This window comes from Rhinolophus hipposideros, assembly GCF_964194185.1.
Source record: "Rhinolophus hipposideros genome assembly, chromosome: 11".
NCBI lineage: Eukaryota > Metazoa > Chordata > Mammalia > Chiroptera > Rhinolophidae > Rhinolophus > Rhinolophus hipposideros.
The window spans coordinates 65,109,602-65,129,832 of NC_138057.1; the positions used below are offsets into that span (position 1 = coordinate 65,109,602).

The 20,231-nt window shown below is 42.5% G+C and overlaps 2 protein-coding genes across 10 annotated transcripts in view; one reads left to right on the forward strand and one right to left on the reverse strand.

Annotated features, from left to right (window-relative positions):
* The window catches only part of FKBP15 (FKBP prolyl isomerase family member 15), a 51,159-nt gene extending 34,897 nt beyond the window's left edge, over positions 1-16,262 (reverse strand). For 7 of the 8 annotated variants that reach the window (XM_081067193.1, XM_081067196.1, XM_081067194.1 and 4 more), the window contains exons 1-4: positions 15,962-16,148; positions 8,431-8,546; positions 3,014-3,098; positions 2,508-2,577 (exon numbers count right to left, since the gene is read on the reverse strand). In XM_081067193.1, coding sequence (XP_080923319.1) covers positions 2,508-2,577; positions 3,014-3,098; positions 8,431-8,546; positions 15,962-16,014 — 324 coding nt within the window. In that variant the 5' untranslated portion in view covers positions 16,015-16,148. Of the gene's footprint in view, positions 1-2,507; positions 2,578-3,013; positions 3,099-8,430; positions 8,547-15,961 lie in introns of all 8 variants that reach the window. The other variant, XM_081067192.1, reaches the window with a different exon arrangement.
* Positions 16,149-20,231, forward strand: part of SLC31A1 (solute carrier family 31 member 1) — a 31,527-nt gene continuing 27,444 nt past the window's right edge. The window contains exon 1 of one of the 2 annotated variants that reach the window (XM_081067198.1): positions 16,149-16,221. The gene's annotated coding sequence lies outside the window, so the exon portion shown is untranslated. Of the gene's footprint in view, positions 16,457-20,231 lie in introns of both variants that reach the window. The other variant, XM_081067199.1, reaches the window with a different exon arrangement.

Here is a 20,231-nt window from a genome sequence, read left to right on the forward strand (position 1 = left end):
GTTACGAGAAGATAAGGGAAAGAAGGATGGGGAGTTATTGCATAATGGTCACAGATTTTGTCTGGGGTAATGAAAAACTGGAAATGAATAGTGGTTATGGTTGCTCAATATTGTGAATGTAATTAATGCCACTGAATTACACACTCGAAAATGGTTAAAATGGCAAATTTTATGTTACATATATTTACTATACACATATATCAACCACACACAAACACACACACATATAACCATCATTAAACAAATGATTAAAATTCAACCCCAGAGGAGAGGGAGAGATGGGGGCACATACACAGCCTTGCACCAGGAAGTTCTTTCCGTATCCTCTGTTAGGCAGAGAGCGAGGAGGGGCCAATCACCCCAATGCATCCAATTACAGACTCAGCGGGTCAGGGAAGGACCAGATTTACTAAGAGTAACTCCACTTCTGGATTGTCCCTGTTTCAAGCATTATCTTCGTAAGCTTTTGATTGAGAGCCTGGAAGGTCTGTGATTTCTCAGTCCTGAAAGTTCTGCTCATCAGAGATTCTGAGCTGAGCTCTTAAGCCTCCTCCCCATGAAGTTCAAAATCTAGCCCACGTATTGAAAGGAAGGTAGTTGTTTATTGCGTATTATGGATCCCCGCTCTATAGCAGGACTATTTCCAATGTACCACAAGACTGCAGAAGCTTCCCCTCTGCCTTTCTGGCATAGCCCCTGGACTTCTGCACCACCCCAGAACTCGGCACTGTCCCATGGGGACAAACCAAGCTTGTGTTTGGAACTCCTCCAGGTCGTGCCAATGTCTCTTGCCCTGTCTCTCTGCTTGGGCCATACCCAATGTTTGGTCTACTCTTATTCATCAGCACAAGTCTCAAGGGAAGGAAACACTCTGTTCATTGGTTCTTCCCTCTCTGAAATTTTAGGTCATCGAAGTCCTCACCATTTCCACAGCTGTCCAATGAATTTCAAAATACAATTTTTGCAATTTATCTCCTTTTTTTTTTACAATTGTTACAGTGGGAATGTTACCTGCCACAAACTACTACATCCCATCTGATACTAAAGGGTGGTAAAATTCCAATACCAGATTTTTACAATCCAAATGGCAACCCCCAATGATAGAGCTAGATAAGAATCCTGCATGGCTGCTAGCATAACAAAATGAGAGCCAACCAGACTTTATTTACCTTGAGATGTACAATGAAACAGATTTAAGGGACATTTACTACCAGCTACAATAAATGAACCTTATTAGATCCTGATTAAAACAAATTTAAAAAAAGAAAGAAGAAACAATCAGGGAAATGTGAATACTAGATGGTAGTGAATGACATCAAAGAATTACTGTGGGGTTTTTTTAAGGTGTGATATGGCATAATGGTTATGTTTTGAAAAGATCCTCATCTTGGGACAGCGATGGCTCAGTTGGTTAAAATGCATGCTCTCAACAACAAGGTTGTCAGTTCAATTCCCGCATGGGATGGTGGGCTGCGCCCCCTGTAACTGAGACTGAAAACGGCGATTGAACATAGAGCTGAGCTGCGTCCTCCACAACTAGATTGAAGGACAATGACTTAGAGCTGATGGGCCCTGGAGAAACACACCATTCCCCAATATTCCACAATAAAAAAATGGGGGGAAAAATCCTCATCTTTCAGAGATAAATCCTAAGATATTTATCGATAAAATTGCACGCTGGAAATTTATTCAAAATAATCTGAGCAGGGGAAGAAAGAAGACAGGCTGGGGTTAAGGTGAAACAAAATTATTAACTCTTAGAGTGTAGTAATAGGTATCTAGGGGTTCCACTATTTTTACATGTGTTTCCAAATTTCCATAATTAAGATTCTGTGTGTGTGTTTTTGGTATAAACGAGTGTTGTCTATTATATTAGGTACCCTCACAGGTCATCTTACCTCTCTATGCCTGAGAGTCTCTGAGAAACATGGCTTTCATGCTCTCTGCACCGCTAAGATTCTATAATTTCTTATGCTTAGTTCACCAATATTCAAAACCTTCTGGAGCAGAACATGAAACTGGATACAACCCACACAAGAAAATCAGTCTCGGAGCTTCCAGCCACATCTTTTTTTTGACCCAAACCAATACTTTACTGTGTGATCAGCTGTCCACCTCATTGTCAAATTTTTGAAGGATAAACACCGGTCATTAATGCAGGCACAAAGACATACTGCTCTAAGTAGTACACCAAGTGTTCATCACATAACAAAGGGATGTCCTTAGTAAATGGTTTACTCTAAAACTCTACAAATTCTTAAGCTAGGTCCACATCACAAAGGTCAAACTTAAAGATATTGACTGGTTGGATTTGTTTTAATGCACAAGAATAAAACAAAATGTGACTACAAATGTTACTATATACCTAATATTAAAATTTACATTCAATACAATCAATCATTCTAATCCTCTGATACACGATACCTTGGGCAAGCCCAGATCAAATCCATCGCATCAGTATGATCTGGGACACTTGAATATACGTGAAACGTAGGGGCAAATCTCACCTCTTTGGCTATGTGATTCCCCAGGACTGCAGCACCAAATTTGCCCTGCTTTATATATTGACCATTTGTGCTACAGAAGCAAAGGAAAAAAAAGGTATTAATCCTTCTTTAAACTAAGCAGAGCCAGCTTTCTTTTCTGCCATATAAAAGTAGGGAATCAATGCATTCAGCTTCTAGAAAGGAATGGAGGCAAGCAGTTTATAATGTAAAGCTCTCACACAACTACTTTATCCTTTAAATATCTACTACTCATATCTCGGTGGAGTAGCGTTCTTTGATCACTTGGAAAGGCAGTTGCTAAGGGTATAAGCACATCCAAGAGAGAGAAGATAATGGATCTTCAAAGTTTTATGAGTAAAATTCTCCAAATGAAAGTTAAAAAGCATTACTGATACTTTCTCTATGGAAAGGCTGAGTAACCATTCTGCAAAGAACAGAGGCTTACTGAGAAAAGACAGGCACTTAACCTACCCAACTTCAGGAAGCATTCCTTCTCGGCTACTTACTATCGATATGCGTGGACTGCTGTTGCAACCAATACTGTGGACGTGCCTGTTGTGGCGGGTGCTGGTTTTGATGTCGCCTGGTTTCCTGAAGAGGCAAACAAAGTTGTCATTCATTTCTTTTTTTTTTTTAACATTTTTTTTATTAGTTTCAGGTGCACAAAACAATGTAATAGACATTTATCATTTATATCCCCCACACAGTGACAACCCCTCTCCCCCCATCCACGACCCCTCTGACATCACACACAGCCATTACATTTCCACTGTCTCTATTCCTAATGCTGTTCTCTGCTTGTCATTCATTTCTTGCTTGAAACTGATTTTTAAACATTAAAGCAGTTTCAAAATTCTCCTTTGTACTTTACAGTTGGTAGTTAGTACCACAATGTTTTCATGACCATTATCCTTGTTTGATCCATGAAACAGCCCTGTGACCTCATCTGGGGATGAGAAAAGTGAGGCTCTAAGCACCCAAGTGCTTCCAGGATGACAGCAGCACGCCTAGGACTCGAACCTAGGACTCCAACTCCACTCCAAACAAGTCTGTGAGCCGGACAAGAAGCATTCTCTAGAAAGTGAGGTCATATTCCATCTACTTTCTTTTCTCCCTCCAATACTTCCACAGCTATAAGAAGTAAAAATAATGTTATTTCCCTTCCCTTACTTCTGGAGTAGAAAATGTATGATATTCAGATCACACCCATTACGTAACTCACACAGAGGTACAGAGTAACACCAATATTTGAAAATAGTACATTTAGAGTAAATCACATATTTATACTCATCACATGTATGGTTTGTTGGAAGACTAGTGAGAACATTAGAGTGGACACAGCAACCAAGAACTTATTTTCAAAAGCATCCTTGTTTATTTTTTAATTTTGTATTGGTAAAAACAAGACAACAGACCCCAAATAAAGTCGCTTATACTAAGCTCCACCCTCACCAAACGGAGACTGAATTAGTTTTGGCTCTCCCAGAAATGGAATCTTAAACCAGGAATTGCCTGATCAGCACTAGTTAGGTTATCTGCCTAAGAGACCCTTGCCACCCCCGGAAGGAAGGTGACCTTGCAATAACCAACCTGCTTTTTTGCCTAACCTAACTTTCATATTCCTGCTCCCTTCTGCCAATAAAAGTCTTTCATCTTGTACAGTTCCTTGGAGTTCCTTTCTAACTGCTAGATTGGAGGCTGCTTGATATGTGAACTGTTGAATAAAGCCAATAAGATCTTTTAAAATTTACTCAGTTAATTTTAGTTTTTAACAGTATTGACATTTGTTTCCTGACTGTAAAGTACATGTCACATAGTAGATATAAAGAAAATACATCTTACATCTCTAATTCTTGCCTGAGTCCTGTCACATAAAGAAAATAAAAAAGGGCTGGCCGGTGGCTCAGGCAGTTAGAGCTCCGTGCTCCTAACTCCGAAGGCTGCCGGTTCAATTTCCACATGGGCCAGTGGGCTCTCAACCACAAGGTTGCTGGTTCAACTCCTCAAGTCCCGCAAGGGATGGTGGGCTCCGCCCCCTGCAACTAGAAAAACGGCAACTGGACCTGGGGATGAGCTGTGCCCTCCACAACTAAAACTGAAAGGACAACAACTTGAAACTGAGCTGCGCCCTCCACAACTAAGATTGAAAGGACAACGACTTGACTTGGAAAAAAGGCCTGGAAGTACACACTGTTCCCCAATAAAGTCCTGTTCCCCTTCCCCAATAAAATCTTTAAAAAAAGAAAAAGAAAAGAAAAATGACCTATAATCTCACCATCCAAAAATTAACAGTAATAATTTGATGTTTTTATTCCTACTCTTTTTCTACACGTATATATACTTTACAGTTTTTTTTATTTTTAAAACAAAAAAATCGTATCTTTTTAATGATAATGATTTGACAACCTCCTTTTCTCACAAAGTATAGGCATTTCCTTATACTCTTCAAAATAGTCTCCAAAACAAAGAACCAATCGTCCTAAAAATGTTTTTAGGGGCTTCATAAAATACTACATTATGACTACCAAAATGTATCCAATTTCCTATTGTTTGATATTTCTTGGGGCTGTCTCCATTTTTTTCTCTATTATAAGTAATGTATGGTGAACATCCTTAAAACACCCATTTTTGTGTGTACCTCTAGTTATTTTTAGAATAAATTTCTACAAATGGTAGTGAGGGGTAAAAGCGTGTGAAACATTTTAACGTTTTGTTCCTGGCGTGCCCTTGAGAATGCCACGCCAGTTTACGCTCTCACCGTATTTGAGTCGGCTACCTTTGCATCTCTGCCAAGAAGAGGGAATTACCTTTTTAAGTCCTCACCAATGGGAGGGGGGCAGTAGGGAAAGGGCAATGCCATCTCACTGTTGCTTTCATTTGCGTTTATCGATCACAGGGAAGCAGAAATTTAACATTTTCTATGGATTTATATTGCCCATTTGTTTTATTTTGATGAGTTGTCCATTTGTATTGTGTGCTTGTTTTCCTAGTCTGGTGTTCATGTTTTTCTTATTATTTGGTACAGTTTTGAATTCAATCAGCACTTTCCAGCTGTATGTAATCCGACGGTAAACTTTTTCTCCCAGTAAGCAGGGTATGACAGGAAAAAAGGAACTAAGACCAGAGTTAGGTTATCAGGAGATGTCTGAACCACTGAGAAAAATGACTGTCTCCCCATCTTCCTCGGGTTAGTTTAACTTCTTCCAATACCCTCTTATCTCCTACCTAATGCTCTGGAAATGGAGGTTGTTCCTGGATTTGCTAGAGGAATAAGTGAGAGAGAGAGAGAGCTTCACAATCATGTGACCTCATTGGCTTAGCATTATTTCCTCTCTGAAATCAGCATTGTACAGATTCTTGAATTCCCCACTCACAAGGACTTTAATAGTGTGTAGTTTCAAATCCCTTTTTTTTTTTTTTTTTGAGAAAAGCTTTCTTGCTTTTAGTGTGTTCTTCCCCACCCCCCGGTTTTATTCTTCCCCTTCTTCAGGGACAAAGTATATATACACACAATATACATATATTCTATACGTTGGATCTTCTTTGCTATCTTCAATATTTGTCACTTTCTTTTGAAATGTTATCTTCATTTTTTTATTTCAAAACTCTCCTCCTATTTACCTGTTTCTCTTGAGGTATAATCTGTTGTTTGTTCATTCTCATGTTCCTTCTAATTTAGTCTTCATTTCTGAAATAATTTTTCTTACATCTCTAATTCTTGCCGGAGTCCTGTCACTCACTTCTGAGATTTTCCAGTTCACATTTATGTTCTCCTCTCGTCTTACGTTACCTTCTTATTGTTAGTAAGAGGTTATAGTTTTGATCTCTTCAGTAAGAAACACTCATGGAAGAGAGCTCTCTCTGTTTGTAGGGATACTATTCTGTTCCTTGCTCTCTTTGTTCTTATAATAACTTTGCATGGAATTTGACTCTGATGCTTTACTATTGTTCATTTTTATGTGAAATTTGCTTTTCTGAACTTTCGGGGGCTTCAGGGTGGCTTTCCTAATGTCACAGAGCTCCCTCTTCTGTTCTTTCCACAGAAAGTTCAAAAATAGGGCAGCTTCCTCCTGAGACTTCCTGACTCTACTGCTAGCCCTATTCTTACGTGGATCTTCTCTCCTTCACTTCTAATAGCTCTATCCTCCTTCATTTTAATTCTGCTCCCAGCAGGTTCTTCTCACGGTGGGGACCTGTCCTGGAAGGTCACCAGTAGGTGAGTTTCACAAGTTCCTATAGGCGAGCGTGCCCCAGTTCTTTTAGTCCCCATCACCAACCAACTAGAGTGAGTAAAAAACCATTTCCAGTTTGTGCATGGCTTGCCATATTTCCCATGAACACCTACTGGCTATTTGGGGTTCTCCCATTCTCAGATTCAGATAGTCTCCAACCGCGTTCCTGTTTTACCATGCAAACCTTGTGGCTCTTAGTGGTTTGCCCACACCTGCTTATATGTGGGGGTTCACAAGGATATCTCAATTGGTTTCGATGTAACTATTACCCATAGGTTTGCCCTTTAAATCTAGTTGCTCTGTTTTTATACTGAAATCTGAAGAGATTCAAGAACTATGCTGCAGACATCTTCTCCACAAAGCCTTCTTATATAAATATCCCTTGAACGAAAGGGTCTCCTGTATTGCTACTTTATCTTTTATTTGTAAATACCTACATAAGATTGTACAGGTAATTTTTAAGTTGAAATGCTTCTATAATTCCTCTTTGAAAGTATAATTAACTCATAGTTGTTTTCTGGTTTAAAAAAAAATCAAGTTACTTCATTGGGTGGGGACTGAGGTTGTATATTTTTATCCACATCCATTAACTCAACTACTTTAAATTGAGTCAGAAACACACTGCTGATGAAGAGATGTGCCAGAGGAAGTGTAAAGGCATAGCCTACTAGAAATCTGGCCAGGTTAGGGCTTGGAGAACAGGACTAGCAATCCACAGCAAAGATGCCAAAAGTGACAGGTAAAATTTAGAGCAGGGATCAGCAAGCATTTTCTGTAAAGGGCCAAACTAAACTATTTTAGACTTTATGGTCCACATGGTACCTGTTGTAACTATTCGACTCTGAATACCCTAACAATGTCCTCACTGCTAGCATTGTGCCTGGCATGTAAAAGGCACTCTATACTTTCATCTTCATGCAACAAATACTTAATGTCCCTCATCACCTGTTCAGGGCTAGCAGCTCAGGACTGTTTCTCTCAGTCCTTCACTCCTCTTCTGGTTCTTACACAAAGAAAGCAAAGTGTAGGGGAGGGAAGAAAACCTTTGGAGTGAATCAGGTCGAAGTTCAAATTTCAACTCTGTCACTCACTGCTGTACGACCTTGAGCGAGTCTCTAAACCTCTCTGAGCCTCTAAAATGGTGGTAGCCTCACCTGTTTCACAGAATTGTTGTGACAATTAAAATAAGAAAATCTAAGTAAAGCACCTGAGACCAGACACATAGCAGGCATTTAAAAAATATCAGTCCCCCTTCTCTCCTTTTATTCAACAAATGTCCATTCCATTTTCTTGTGTCCATCATGATGAAAGGTACAGGAGATATAGAACCAAGCATCGTTATCTAGTTGGGAAAAATTCAGTCACCATACATCTAACCCATTCAGGTAAAAAGCAGCTTTTCCTTCTCACCAAAACACTAGAGTACTTACTTATAGTGCCCTGGGCAGTTGTTTTGAGTGGTATCCACATGGGGCAGAACAGCTTAACTGCAATCTTCTTCCATCAGTTTTCAACAAAGGGCACACCATCTAGCTGCCAGAAGTCATATCTCAGAGCTTAGAGAGGTAAGTACCACTGGTGGTGAGCTTGGCCAGACTGATTAAGAATGAACAACCTGGCATGTCACTTTGAGAAGGCTCTTTATCCCTTCAACTAACTTAGTAGGGGCCAGTCCTAACCTCTTAACTTACCTGTTGCCGCTGTTCCCTGGCCTTTCTTAGGCTGTTTGGGGGCTGTGTACTGGAAGAATTCATTTCCATGGCCGGCAGCTGCCTGATCCAGTCCAAAAAGAGAAGCCAATCTGGCACTGTCAGTAGAAAATGAAAATGACATTTCATTTGATATATCTCAAACCTGGAAACATTATAAATGCTGCTCACCTCCAACCTTGAACAAATACCTCCTTGACTATATATCCCACCATTCAATGCTGGAAGTGGTAGCTAAGTGTCTTCGAAATCAAGATTGTATTTCTGATCTGACAGCATCAGCTGACCTTACCTGTACACTGGACTTAGCCAGGCATTTCTTCTTCGTAGACCTCTGTTTATGCATCTGTAAAATGAGGTGGTTGATCCACATGGTCTCTTCAAACTATAAATCCTTGCCTTGAGCAAGTCATAGTTTCCTACTTTTTACTAGCTTATTAAATCTAAATAAAACTGTACTACTAACTTCATCAAACATGGCCCTATCTATCATTTCATCTAACAGGCAGAACCCCTCTTTCACCATCCTTTGCAAAGAATCTTATGCCCCAACCACTCCACAGAAACTGCTCTTGCTTAGGTCACCAACAACCTTTTTGTTACTACACACAGTTTATCAGTCCTTATGTTTTTTTGGCCTATATGCCGCCTTTTTACACTGCCAACTGATTTGTTCTTCTTCAAACATACTCTTCCCTTGACTTTTGTGGGGATACCTGAGGGAGTAGGAAGAAAAACTGGCCCAAATAAGACATTGATAAATGCTAAATGGATCCATTTCTTGTTGGCTTCCCATCTCCCTGGCTCCTCATTTAACTTCTTGGACTGTTCTTCTTTCGTCCAATCTTTAAAAGTCCATGCCCCCAAGATTTTATACTCTCTCCCCTTCGGCAACCTACTTAATTTACCTTGGTATCAAGTGCTATCCAAATGCTGATGCTCAAATCTGTACCCCCAGCCCAGAATTTGCTCCTGAGCGGCAGACAACACAGGTATCCCAAGAAAACACAAATGCAACATATCCAAACTAGATCTTCCAATCCCCACCGCCCCAGTAAAACCTGTTTCTACTCTTGTGCTCCCTCTCTTGGTGAATGACATTTTGTGTCTGGGTCCCCAAGACTGCCCCCAGGTTCAGTGATTTGTGAGAAGGACTCACAGACTCTGCACGGAATTGTACTCGTGGCTCTAAGATCTATCACAACGAGAGGACCCACAGTAACATTAGCAAAGGGAAAAGGCACATTGGCGCAAAGTCCAGAGGAAACCAGGAGGAAGCTTCCAAGAGTCCACTTCCGGTGGAGTGACACAGGACACATTTGATTCCTCCAGTAATGAGGTGTAACAACATGTGTGAAGTGTGGTCTAGCAGGGAAGCTCATTAGAGACTCAGTGCCCAAGGGTTTTATTGAGGGCTGATAAATAGAAACCCTCTAGCAAGTACCAAAATTCTAGACTCCCACAAGGAAGGCAAGGGTCATAAATCATATTGTTTGCACAAACAGTTTATACAAGTGAGCCACTCTTATCATTTACAGAAAGCTTATCAGTGCTGGGAACTGTTTACCAATGACGTTGCCAGATGTCTGCCAAGTGCCAATCTTGTAAGCAGGACTCCCTAAGGATAACGGTCTCAGGTCTACCAGTATGTTAACTCCTTTCTGCAAACATCCACAACCAAACTGAAATCTGGGCATCATGCTTGATTCTCCCCCCTGGTGTTCATAACTAATCCCCGAGTCCGTTTGGTTTTACTTGCTTAACACTTCTCAAACTCATGTACTTCTCCCCATCCTCACTGCCCCTCCCCTAGTTCAGGCCACCATCACATCTACCTAGCTAGAAGTGACTCATCTCCCTGCCTTGGCCTTGCCTGCTTTTTAGCCATTGTTCCCAGTGCACCCACAGCAATCTAAAAACCCTTAAGGACACCTCAATATTAGCAAGATAAAAATCCAAATTCTACAACACAGCTTTACAAGGCCTCTTAAGACCTGACCTCTCATTTCCCCAGCTTCCTGACTGGCCATTTCTCATCTCCAACTGTGTCCTACAGCCACACTGAGGAACTTTTAGTTTCTTAAATAAGGCAAGAACTTTCTAATCTCCAGCCTTTGGACATGCTGTTCCTTCTGCATGAAACATTCTTCCTGTTCCTCCTCTCCCCTGGAAGACGTCCCTAATCTCAAAGTCTAGGTTAGATGATCTTCCTTCCTAGAGGCTCCCATAGAACTCCATACTTCATTTATTCAAGAAATGTGTGTCAGACATTGTGCTAAGTGCTGGGTATCCACTGGTCAGCAAAACTGGGTTCTCTTTTCAAGGAGCATATATACTCTTAATGAGAAAATTCTGTATTATGTAATATATAACTACAAACTGTAATGAGATATATAACCGGTAGCTGTTGTATGGAATTATACTCAACAGAGATTAATAAAAGTTATTCAGTCATTTATCATATAACATGGTAGCTGATTATTTATTATAATCACCACTTGACTTTATATTCTGCCCAGGGTCTGGTATGTATGTAATAGGCTGGCTCAATAAATGAACTTCCAGTCCAGTCTAGCTCTGAGCGTCTCTTCTTCAAAGGCATTCTTAGTTAGGTGATTACTGGAACTTCCCAACAATTTCTTTTGGTCTTTTTTCCACTAATTTTATGTATAACATATACTAACATTTTGCAAAATAAATTTAATATTATCTGAAAGTATTACCTTGTTTTGTCAAGGTAATGTACTACTAGCTTTCTTTCAGTTTCCTGTAAATGGGGCCAGCAATGCCTATTTAAAAGGACTAAGAGGTTTAAATGAGTAGTGAGCAGTGCTAGCCTAAATAAGACATTAACCAATGCTAATAGGGGCGGCCGGTTAGCTCAGTTGGTTAGAGCACGGTGCTTTTAACAACAAGGTTGCCGGTTCAATCCCCACATGGGCCACTGTGAGCTGCACCCTCCACAACTAGATTGAAACAACTACTTGACTTGGAGCTGATGGGTCCTGGAAAAACACACTTAATATAAATAAAAAGTTTAAAAAAGAAAAATGCTAATAAAATTTAGAAGAGACTAAGATTTCTCCTTTTAGCCAGGGCAATCTGGGCCAATTCCCTAAAAGAATAAGATTCTGAGAGAGTTGAGCAATGCCTTTAACATAGTGAAAAATTTATAAAGTGTAGATCCTAGTTAAGATATAATAGCTTGTGCACAGATAGTTCATAAGAATGTTCTCGTTAGCTTCGGTAAACTATGCATATTGGTTTTGCAATTTTAATTTTGCAGGTATGTGGGGTTTTTTCTCAAGGGAAAAACAAGTGTCATGGGTAAACTATTTCCACAGATGCTCTAATGGCCACACAATTAATGATTGCAAAATCAATCCAAAATCCACGTCAACTCTATTATCTTTTGGATTAGTTCTATTTTCTATTAATATTTTAAAACGAACTCTATACATAAGCTTCTTACAATTATTATATTTTCCACTTCTAAAGTGTTTTCAAATGTACACATCTCCCTAACTATGTTAGCAAGTATGGGCTTGTTAACTCTGGACTTGAGTCTCTATGTTTATAATTCATGGGAAAAGTCATTACAACATTAATTACATTTTAAAAACAAATGTTAGCCAATGCACTAAGTTGCCAAAGTCCTTAATCTAACTTTAATTTTATACTCCCTTCCTTTTCTCATTAAAAACAGTAGCACATGTATTTATGCTACATAATATATTTAATAAATGGGAGTTTTTGTTGTTAAAGTACTTGTTTTATGAGTTGTGACATCATTTACTTCTACAATAATGAAAATGGCACATGGGCAGCCTGGTGGCTATCTACTTGCCTGATTTCAAATCCAGGCTCTTTTTACTTTTTAGCTGTGTGATCGTGGGCAACTCACCTCTCTGAGCCTTAATTTCTCATTTGTGAAATGAGTATAATAGTAATTACTACTTCACAGAGTAGTGGGGGAGAAGTAAATACGATAATGTATACATATTAGTTAGTACAGTGCCTGGCACTAAGTACACCATACGTTTTACATACATGTGCACAAATCCTATTACCTTAAAATGTTGATTCAACTCAGATAACCCTGTAAGGGAGAAAGCATGCTTAATCGATACACAAACTGACCTGCAACGATAAACTGTATTAACATGAATACACAACTATAGAAGAAGGGAAAGGTCTCCAAGATCATCTAGGGCAAACCTCACTATTTAATAGACTGAGATATGGAGAGCCAAGGATGAGAATTGATTTGTCCAAAGGATGAGAATTGGTCACACTCCTAACTAGGGGCAGAATCAACATTAGAATCTAGGCTTATCTGTATCTTTTATGGAATTTAAAAATGCTTTCTGTGGGCAGACAGTTGGTTAGAGCATGATCTCTTAACAACAAGGTTGTCGGTTCAATTCCCACATGGGATGGTGGGCTGCGCCCCCTGCAACTAAAGACTGAAAACAGCGACTGGACTTGGAGCTGAGCTGCGCCCTCCACACCTAGATTGAAGGGCAATTACTTGACTTGGAACACGTGTCCTTGACTTGAAGCTTGACTTGGAGCAGTGTGTCCTGGAAAAACACACTGTTCCCCAATATTCCCCAATATCCCCCAATTAAAAAAAAAATGCTCTCTGATGATCATTTCCAGATTTATCTTTTTTTTCAATTGGGGGATATAGGGGAACAGTGTGTTTTTCCACAATGTCAAGTCGTTGTTTTTCAATCTAGTTGTGGAGGGCGCAGCTCAGCTCCAAGTCAAGTCATTGTTTTTCAATCTAACTGTGGAGGGTGCAGCTAACTGGCCCATGTGGGATGCGAACCGGCGACCTTGGTGTTGTAAGCACCGCGCTCTAACCACTAGACAAACTAGTCACCCGAGATTTATCTTTTCCTATTTCTATACTGGTGATTTATCTTTACTATGCTAATCAGATTCGCCTTCATATACCTTTTATATAATCTAAAACACAAGTATATAATATTATAACTGGCCCCTTAAAAATGTTTTGTGATTATTAACACTGGATTGGTTTCATGCTGCTGCTTAATTGGCGATTTCCTAGGGGCAGGAATTGTGCATTATTTTTATCTGTATTAGCTGAAGCCAAGTACCATATATTTAGCAGGCATTCACAAATTTCTTCATTTCAAAGTCACTATGGCAGGGAAAGCTCTGAGACACACGTATGTACATACATACATACATGTATACATAAATGCAAACCTCCTGATTACAGTATCTCGGTTTTCGAATGTCTCTGTTGACGAACATTTTGGTTTATGAACGCTGTAAACCCAGAAGTAAACGCTTCGGTTTTCGAACACAACTCAGAAGTTGAACAAGTCACACGGCTTCCGCTGAGTGCAAGATCCTGAGGCCAGCTGTCGGCTGTTTTTGAACGTTTCAGAACTCGTGGATTACATTCGAAAACCGAGGTACCACTGTACTTACCATTTCTATGTTAACTATGGACTTTAGGAGGCCTGGAACCTTGGAACATAGATTATCAACCATCTAGACAGCCATCCCAGGCACTTTCTAATAGGCTTGAATATCCTAAAGGGAATTAACTAATTCATATATTTCAGTCAAGACACTTAAAAATTAATAAGCAAATATAGTTACAGTAATTTAGTTATAAAAGAGGAAGTGAAAAGCAGCTGCAGGGCTTACTGTCACATGTTCTACTTCCTTAGAGAAACCAAAGAAGGAATAGTTCAATCAGAGAATGTTGGTGAAACTTTCTATAGTCTCAAGCTTAAATTTGATTTGGTTTTTCTGGTTATGACTGGAAACAAAAATAAGTTATCTTTGTTTACTAAGCCTTTTATAATTCAATTAGCTGTTGTCTGCGTTTAAGAGCACAGTCACATGCCCAGAACTAAAGCCTGTTAGGTCCTTGATGAGCCAGCTCAGGAAAGCAGCATAGCTGAGCCACCAAGACCTCATCTTAGGCCCGAAACCTGGAAAAGAGCACATGACTGTCACTATTTACCCTGTAATTTTCAGTCAGCAGTGGATTCTTTGTTGCACGAAAGTTGGGATCCCTAACAGTCATTTACAGACTTCCCCAAACACTTTCGCCTAGTGAAGAATGTGAATTTAAAGTATATCTGATAAACTTTCACAAGGCACAGCCATATACAAATGTTTTGTATGAAAAAAGATTAATTCAAAGGGCTTACCACACAGTCAAAAGCAGCAAGCTAGACTCTGGAAATTTTATTGACAGCTCTGGGTGAGATAGAGGAAAAAAAAGAACCAAAGCACAGCTTAACTCTAAAATAACTGAGCAACTGAAAGCACCCAACATGGAACTAAGTAAACACAGGCCATCTAAAGTGGGGGTGGGGTGGAACAGGGTGATGCGAGTGAAAAGAGGACTTAAGTATAGGTAACATAGAGCTAGTCACAGTATAAGTCAAAAGATCCTATTTAAGATCAAAAGACGGCCAGTGTCATTTTATGGTCCTTCATGTATTGAACTCTCCACCAGGACTGGAAGCCACTGGAGGGCAGGCACAGCAAGTTAACCATCTTTGCGAACTCTTAGCATTTAGTAGAATGAGGAATAGATGTTGGTGTAGTCATCACTTTAGTACATTCTTAAGTTTGTTAAATAGATGTTCAAAGAAAGGCTCTGCAAGGATCAAAACTTGGCAACTCACAAGTTAGAAGGGAGTCAAGCTGTCTGACACACCCCGGGGAAATGGCTAAACTGATCACCGGAAGAGACAAAGCCCTGCCTCTTGAAGACGTGTACCCCAGGCTCCTATATACAGTGACTGGGGGGGCAGGGGATAGCGACAGCACTCTCGGATTGGTTTTCACCTTTAGAGTGCAACTTCACAGCTATTCTGTATTTAACAGACACTTCCTGAGCACTCATTATGCGCCGGGTACCGTGCTGAGCGCTCGGCAGAGATGGACAACGTAAGAGGTCCATGTCCTGCCACGGCTCATAATCTACTAGGCTCGGTAGGCAAGGATAGAGGTGAACACGCCTAGCTGTGGGAATTAGGAAGAGAAAGCAAGTTTTTCTGTCCGGGGACGTGGGAGAAGAGAAAGCACGAAAAAGGCGACATCCGAGCAGGACCTTGAAGGACGCTGGAGCTGAGCTACCGGGGCCAATTATTAAGTGTCAGCACCTTATCCACGGAGAAGAAAAAGTCTCATGTTTGGCCCCAGGTGGCTCCTATAAAAACTCTGAGGCAGGTGTTCCCATGAGCAATCACCCCCCCCTCACAGGAGAAAGTATGACCCAGAAAGCACAACTGTCACCCAGAGGCAGGGGAGATGCCAGGTACAGCAGGCAGGTGGGCTAACTGAGCACACTTTGGAGCTCTGCCAGAATTCTCCGACCTGTTGAGCACCTTCGGAACGTGACAGGGGTCTGCACCCGGAAGTTGGGAAGAGGTCTGCTAAGAGAGCGACCCCTCCAACCATTTGCCGGGCTTCCTCAGCCAAGCCCTCGGTCCCACACGTCTCAGTCACTCACCCGCCGCTAGGCGAGAGGAAGTCGGTGTCATCTTCATCGCCCGCACCGAACATCGCTCTGGCTTTCGCCGGGCTGCCGGGAGGGAAGCCGAGCGCTTCCTGCGCCTTTAGCCGCCGCCGTCGTGAAATGCCGCAGCGGCGCGCTGCTTTCCGGCAGAACGAACTCTCGCACGGTTCCTAGGCCGAGAGGAGACACTGGGCTCCGGAGGAGGTGGAGCAAAGGCCAAGGGGAGGACCTCGGGGGCACGCGCGCCGCGTGACGTACGTCTGCCCCAGCTCGCCGAGGCGGTGAAATCCGCGGGAGCTCCGAAGTCCTGCGCAGGGATTGGCCCGCGAGGCAGGGGGGCGGGGCAGGGGCGGGAATCGGCGGCCTCGGTGGCGGTCTCGGACACGTCGAGCCGGGCAGAAGTGGAGGGGGCTTCTGAAGAGTCGTGAGGGGGGTGACGAGTTAATTTTCTGAAAGGGAGGCGCCGGTTGAGGCACTCGATCTGGGAAGGTAAGGCCTCCCTCGCCCGTCTCTCAACCCTGGCGCGTTCACAGTCCTTTCCCCTCCGGGACCGGGACCCTGCACGCCACTCTCCGCAGCTCGGCGAAAGGCTAACAGGGCCCGGGATTGGCGAGCTGAGGACCTGAGCTTTCGGCCCGGCCCCTCCCGTGCCGTAGCTGGAGTGACCTTGAGGCAGGAGGTTCGGGGCCTCAGTCTCCCTGTCTATAAAATGGGTCTGACGCCCCTACCGCTCGTCCCCCGTGGCCGACCTCGCTACTTATCCGACGGCCTCGGGATCCAGTGCTTCTGTGTGCCGGCTCGCCGAGGAGCTTGTAGACCTCAGATGCCGCCGAGTGCAATCCAAGTCTCCTCGTAATCCCTGAATTTGCCGATAAGGAAAATGAGGAACTCAGCACTTGAATGAGTCCGAGGTCACACGGAGTAAAGGGCACGCCGGGGCTGGACCCTTGGTCTCTGGCTGCGGGACTTCGCGAGCTGATGGGTGGACGGGAGCCTCCGGCGGAGGAGCCGGCGTGCGCTCGCGGGGGGGTGGTCGCTAGACGGGCGGGCGTTCGCGTCTGGAGACAAGGCCTGTCTCCCGCCCAGCCGCGCAGGTGGCGGGCAGGGGAGCGGGGTACCCGGGGCGGTGATGGGAGGGAGGCCACTGCGGGGGCGGAGAGGCCCCGGCCCCGCCCTGGCCGGCGTTTCCCGAGTCTGCCTCCTTCCCTCCGTCTTCCTAAGGCGGCATCCGTGGTTGCCGACTTCTCCGCCTCTCGTGTCCGCCCTGTCTGTCCTTCACGCGCGTTTTCCTTTGGTTAAGCTGGTGTCCTTCTTGGACCAATCTTCAGGTGGGCCTGGATCTCACGCGCGGTACCGTCCATTTCCGTAGCTCGCTCGGAGTTCTTTCCCGCCGGGCTTTTCTTAATCAGCTTAGGACGACAGACAGGTGTCCCTTCCCCGAGTGTTTCCGTCTGTTGTTAGCATGCCATTGGGATGAAGTAAGCGGTGTCTCCCTCCCACAGAGCTTGGCCTCTCTTGGCGCGTCCCTTGTTGGGCTCTGTGGTGCTGTGTGTGTACTTGTACCAAACGGTCAGCGCCTGCAGGACAGGGGCCGTTTTCTTCGCCTTGGTGTCTCCTGTGTCCCCGGGCAGTATGCCTTCTTGCCCGTAAGGGGTTCTTGTTAATGCTTTGTCACATTGAGTAACGGAGTCCATCCTTATTCCCTTGCTCCCTAATTTACTCTCCCAGGATGGTCCTCCTGGGTGACCCAGGGGGCACAGCCAGTGGCCTTTTATTGGCAGCTTCCAGAAAGATGCAAACGCTGTTCTAGCTGTGAACCGTCTGGGCCGCTTGGTCTCTTGTTAACTGAAGGTGATTCGACGATTTCAGAGGTCTCGGGGAGGGGAGAGAGGAGGATAAGACAGCCAGAAATAGATGCAACTGTAGTTTTTGTTGGTAAAGTACTCCTCTGTTGAACTGAGGGATAAGGCTGTTGTCTGCTTCCTGTGTGTATTCTGCAGATTAAGATGGTTAAAGCAGTGAAGGCTGCCACTGTTAAAGCAGTGAAGCGCTAGAACGGGAACCCTTTTCCGTCACTCTGTTTAGAATGTGAATGTGGCTCCTTCTCGGGAAATAAAAGAATGACAGTGTTTCTCTTGTATTCTTGAGCAGAGGTGTTTTTTATCTGGGGTTTGTTTAAATAACCTTTTTAGACAGGCAGGAATCCTAAAATCTGAATCAGCCTCCTTGGTGATTGGAGCACCACAAATATGCCGGCCTCGCTCACCACCATGGGAACAGAGTTCTGGTTCTGACTGGCAGCATAAGGAAGTGGAAGATAGTGGGGAGGCTTCCTCAGTCTTTCAACTGCGGGACTGGGGCACCAAAAAAGCCACTGTCTTCCTGAATTAGACTATTGAACTATAGGAATCAGGAAACCTGAATTCCTGTTGCAAGCCCTTCTAACCTTGAGCTTGGGGCAGGCTCCCTAAACACTTTGTGAAAGGAGTGCATTAGGCCCAGGCATCTGTTAAGTGGGAGCACGGAGGTACGGCACAACCCTTGATCTCAAGTTTAAATTAAGCATTTTTGTTTGTTTTGCTTCAGCACACAGCTTTTAGATGTATTTATAACATGTATTGCCCTCGGGAGATTAACCAGGAAGCAGCAGTTTTAATAATTCCTTTCAAAATGAGCGATTTTGCTACAGAAATGACAATTTTTACGTACGTACAGATACACCCACACTATTCTGTACTGGTGAGAGCAATTAAAAAATAAAATAAACCACTTTAGAGTAAAAAAATTAATAAAGTTATAACCCAGTTAGATCACAGGTACGGCGATAGGGAGATGAATTACATATAGATTGGAGGGGGCGGTCAGTATACTGTTCTTTCTGTTCAGTCACTGAAAACAGAAGAATGTTAGAACACAATTCAAGGAGTATTATCTGAAAACCCATGGAAGGCACCGTGCTACGTGTTGCCTAGGACAGGAAAATGTCACCATTCTCCACGTTCTCAAAGTGCTTAATAGTTGAGTAGTGAGGATAATTGAAGTATACAAATAACCATAATAGAAGACGCAGTAAAGTAAATCCCATAAGTAGAAGATAATTATTGTGGGGTTTCAAAGGAAGAAGAGATGTAGTTTGGAGGAGGGTGTGGGGTTAGATAATGGGCTTTGAAGTTGAGTGGGATTCCAGGTGGACGTGAGAAAGTGAGACTTCCCTGGTTGAAGGGTGGCTTTGGTGCTTTGGTGAAAGCACAAAGGCAGGACAGAAGACACAAATTTCTTACAAAATAAGAGTTGCCCTCTTCTCTGATGCAATTAGGGCTAGTAGTCTGTTAACTGAAAAAGTAAGTTAGTTAAAACAGGGAATCCTGCTTTATTAGTTAGTTACACACAAACTTTAAACGTTTTATTTAAACATGAAACATAAACATCTTTCTGCCATTCTTTTAACCTAAGCCTTTTCTTGGAGTGAGGGGCTCAGGGATCTCCAAATCACAGCATCAGGGCCAAATCTTATCCTAACCTGCTGCCTGTTTCTGTAAATAAAGTTTTATCGGAACACAGCCACATACATTGATTTACATATTATGTATGGCTACTTTCACATGCAAGGTAGAGTTGAGAGTTGTGTGTATCATCTTTCCCTAGTCCTTCCAAAGCTTTCAAGTTAGTTTTCATAGAAATGACTACTAGAGAACCTGTGCAGTATATTAGTTAAATTCTTAAGCTCTGGAGCCAAATTATTTTGCCACTTATTAGTTGTATAGGCCTTGGGCAAGTTGTTCAGTTTCCGGCTTTGTAAAATAGAGACAGTAATAGTATCTGGTTGCTAGTGTTCTTGTGAAGATTCTTTGAGTTAATTCATGTAAAGCACTTAGAACAAACAGTGCCTGCAGGTAGTAAGTACTCAATACTAGATGTTGCTGTTATTTTTTCTTCTCATTTATACTTCATTGCTTCACATGATACTTTATTAAATTATATATATACAATAATAAGCACAACTGGCATGAGTTGGTTTGTGAACAAACACAACTGACACCCTTTATTAGTACACAACTTCACTGAAAGGGAGAGCAGAAGTCTTGCTCCCTTGACATTGGAAAATAGCCTCGCTAGTGTGTTATTGGTTAAGTTGGTTAAGAGACTTCTGTGGGATAGTTTGCTAAGAGTATAAGACAACAGTATGTATAAGAAAGTAGAAGATTAAAATTGAAAAGGAGACCAGGGCCATATTTGTCAAATACCTTGAAGGGCAAGGTGACAG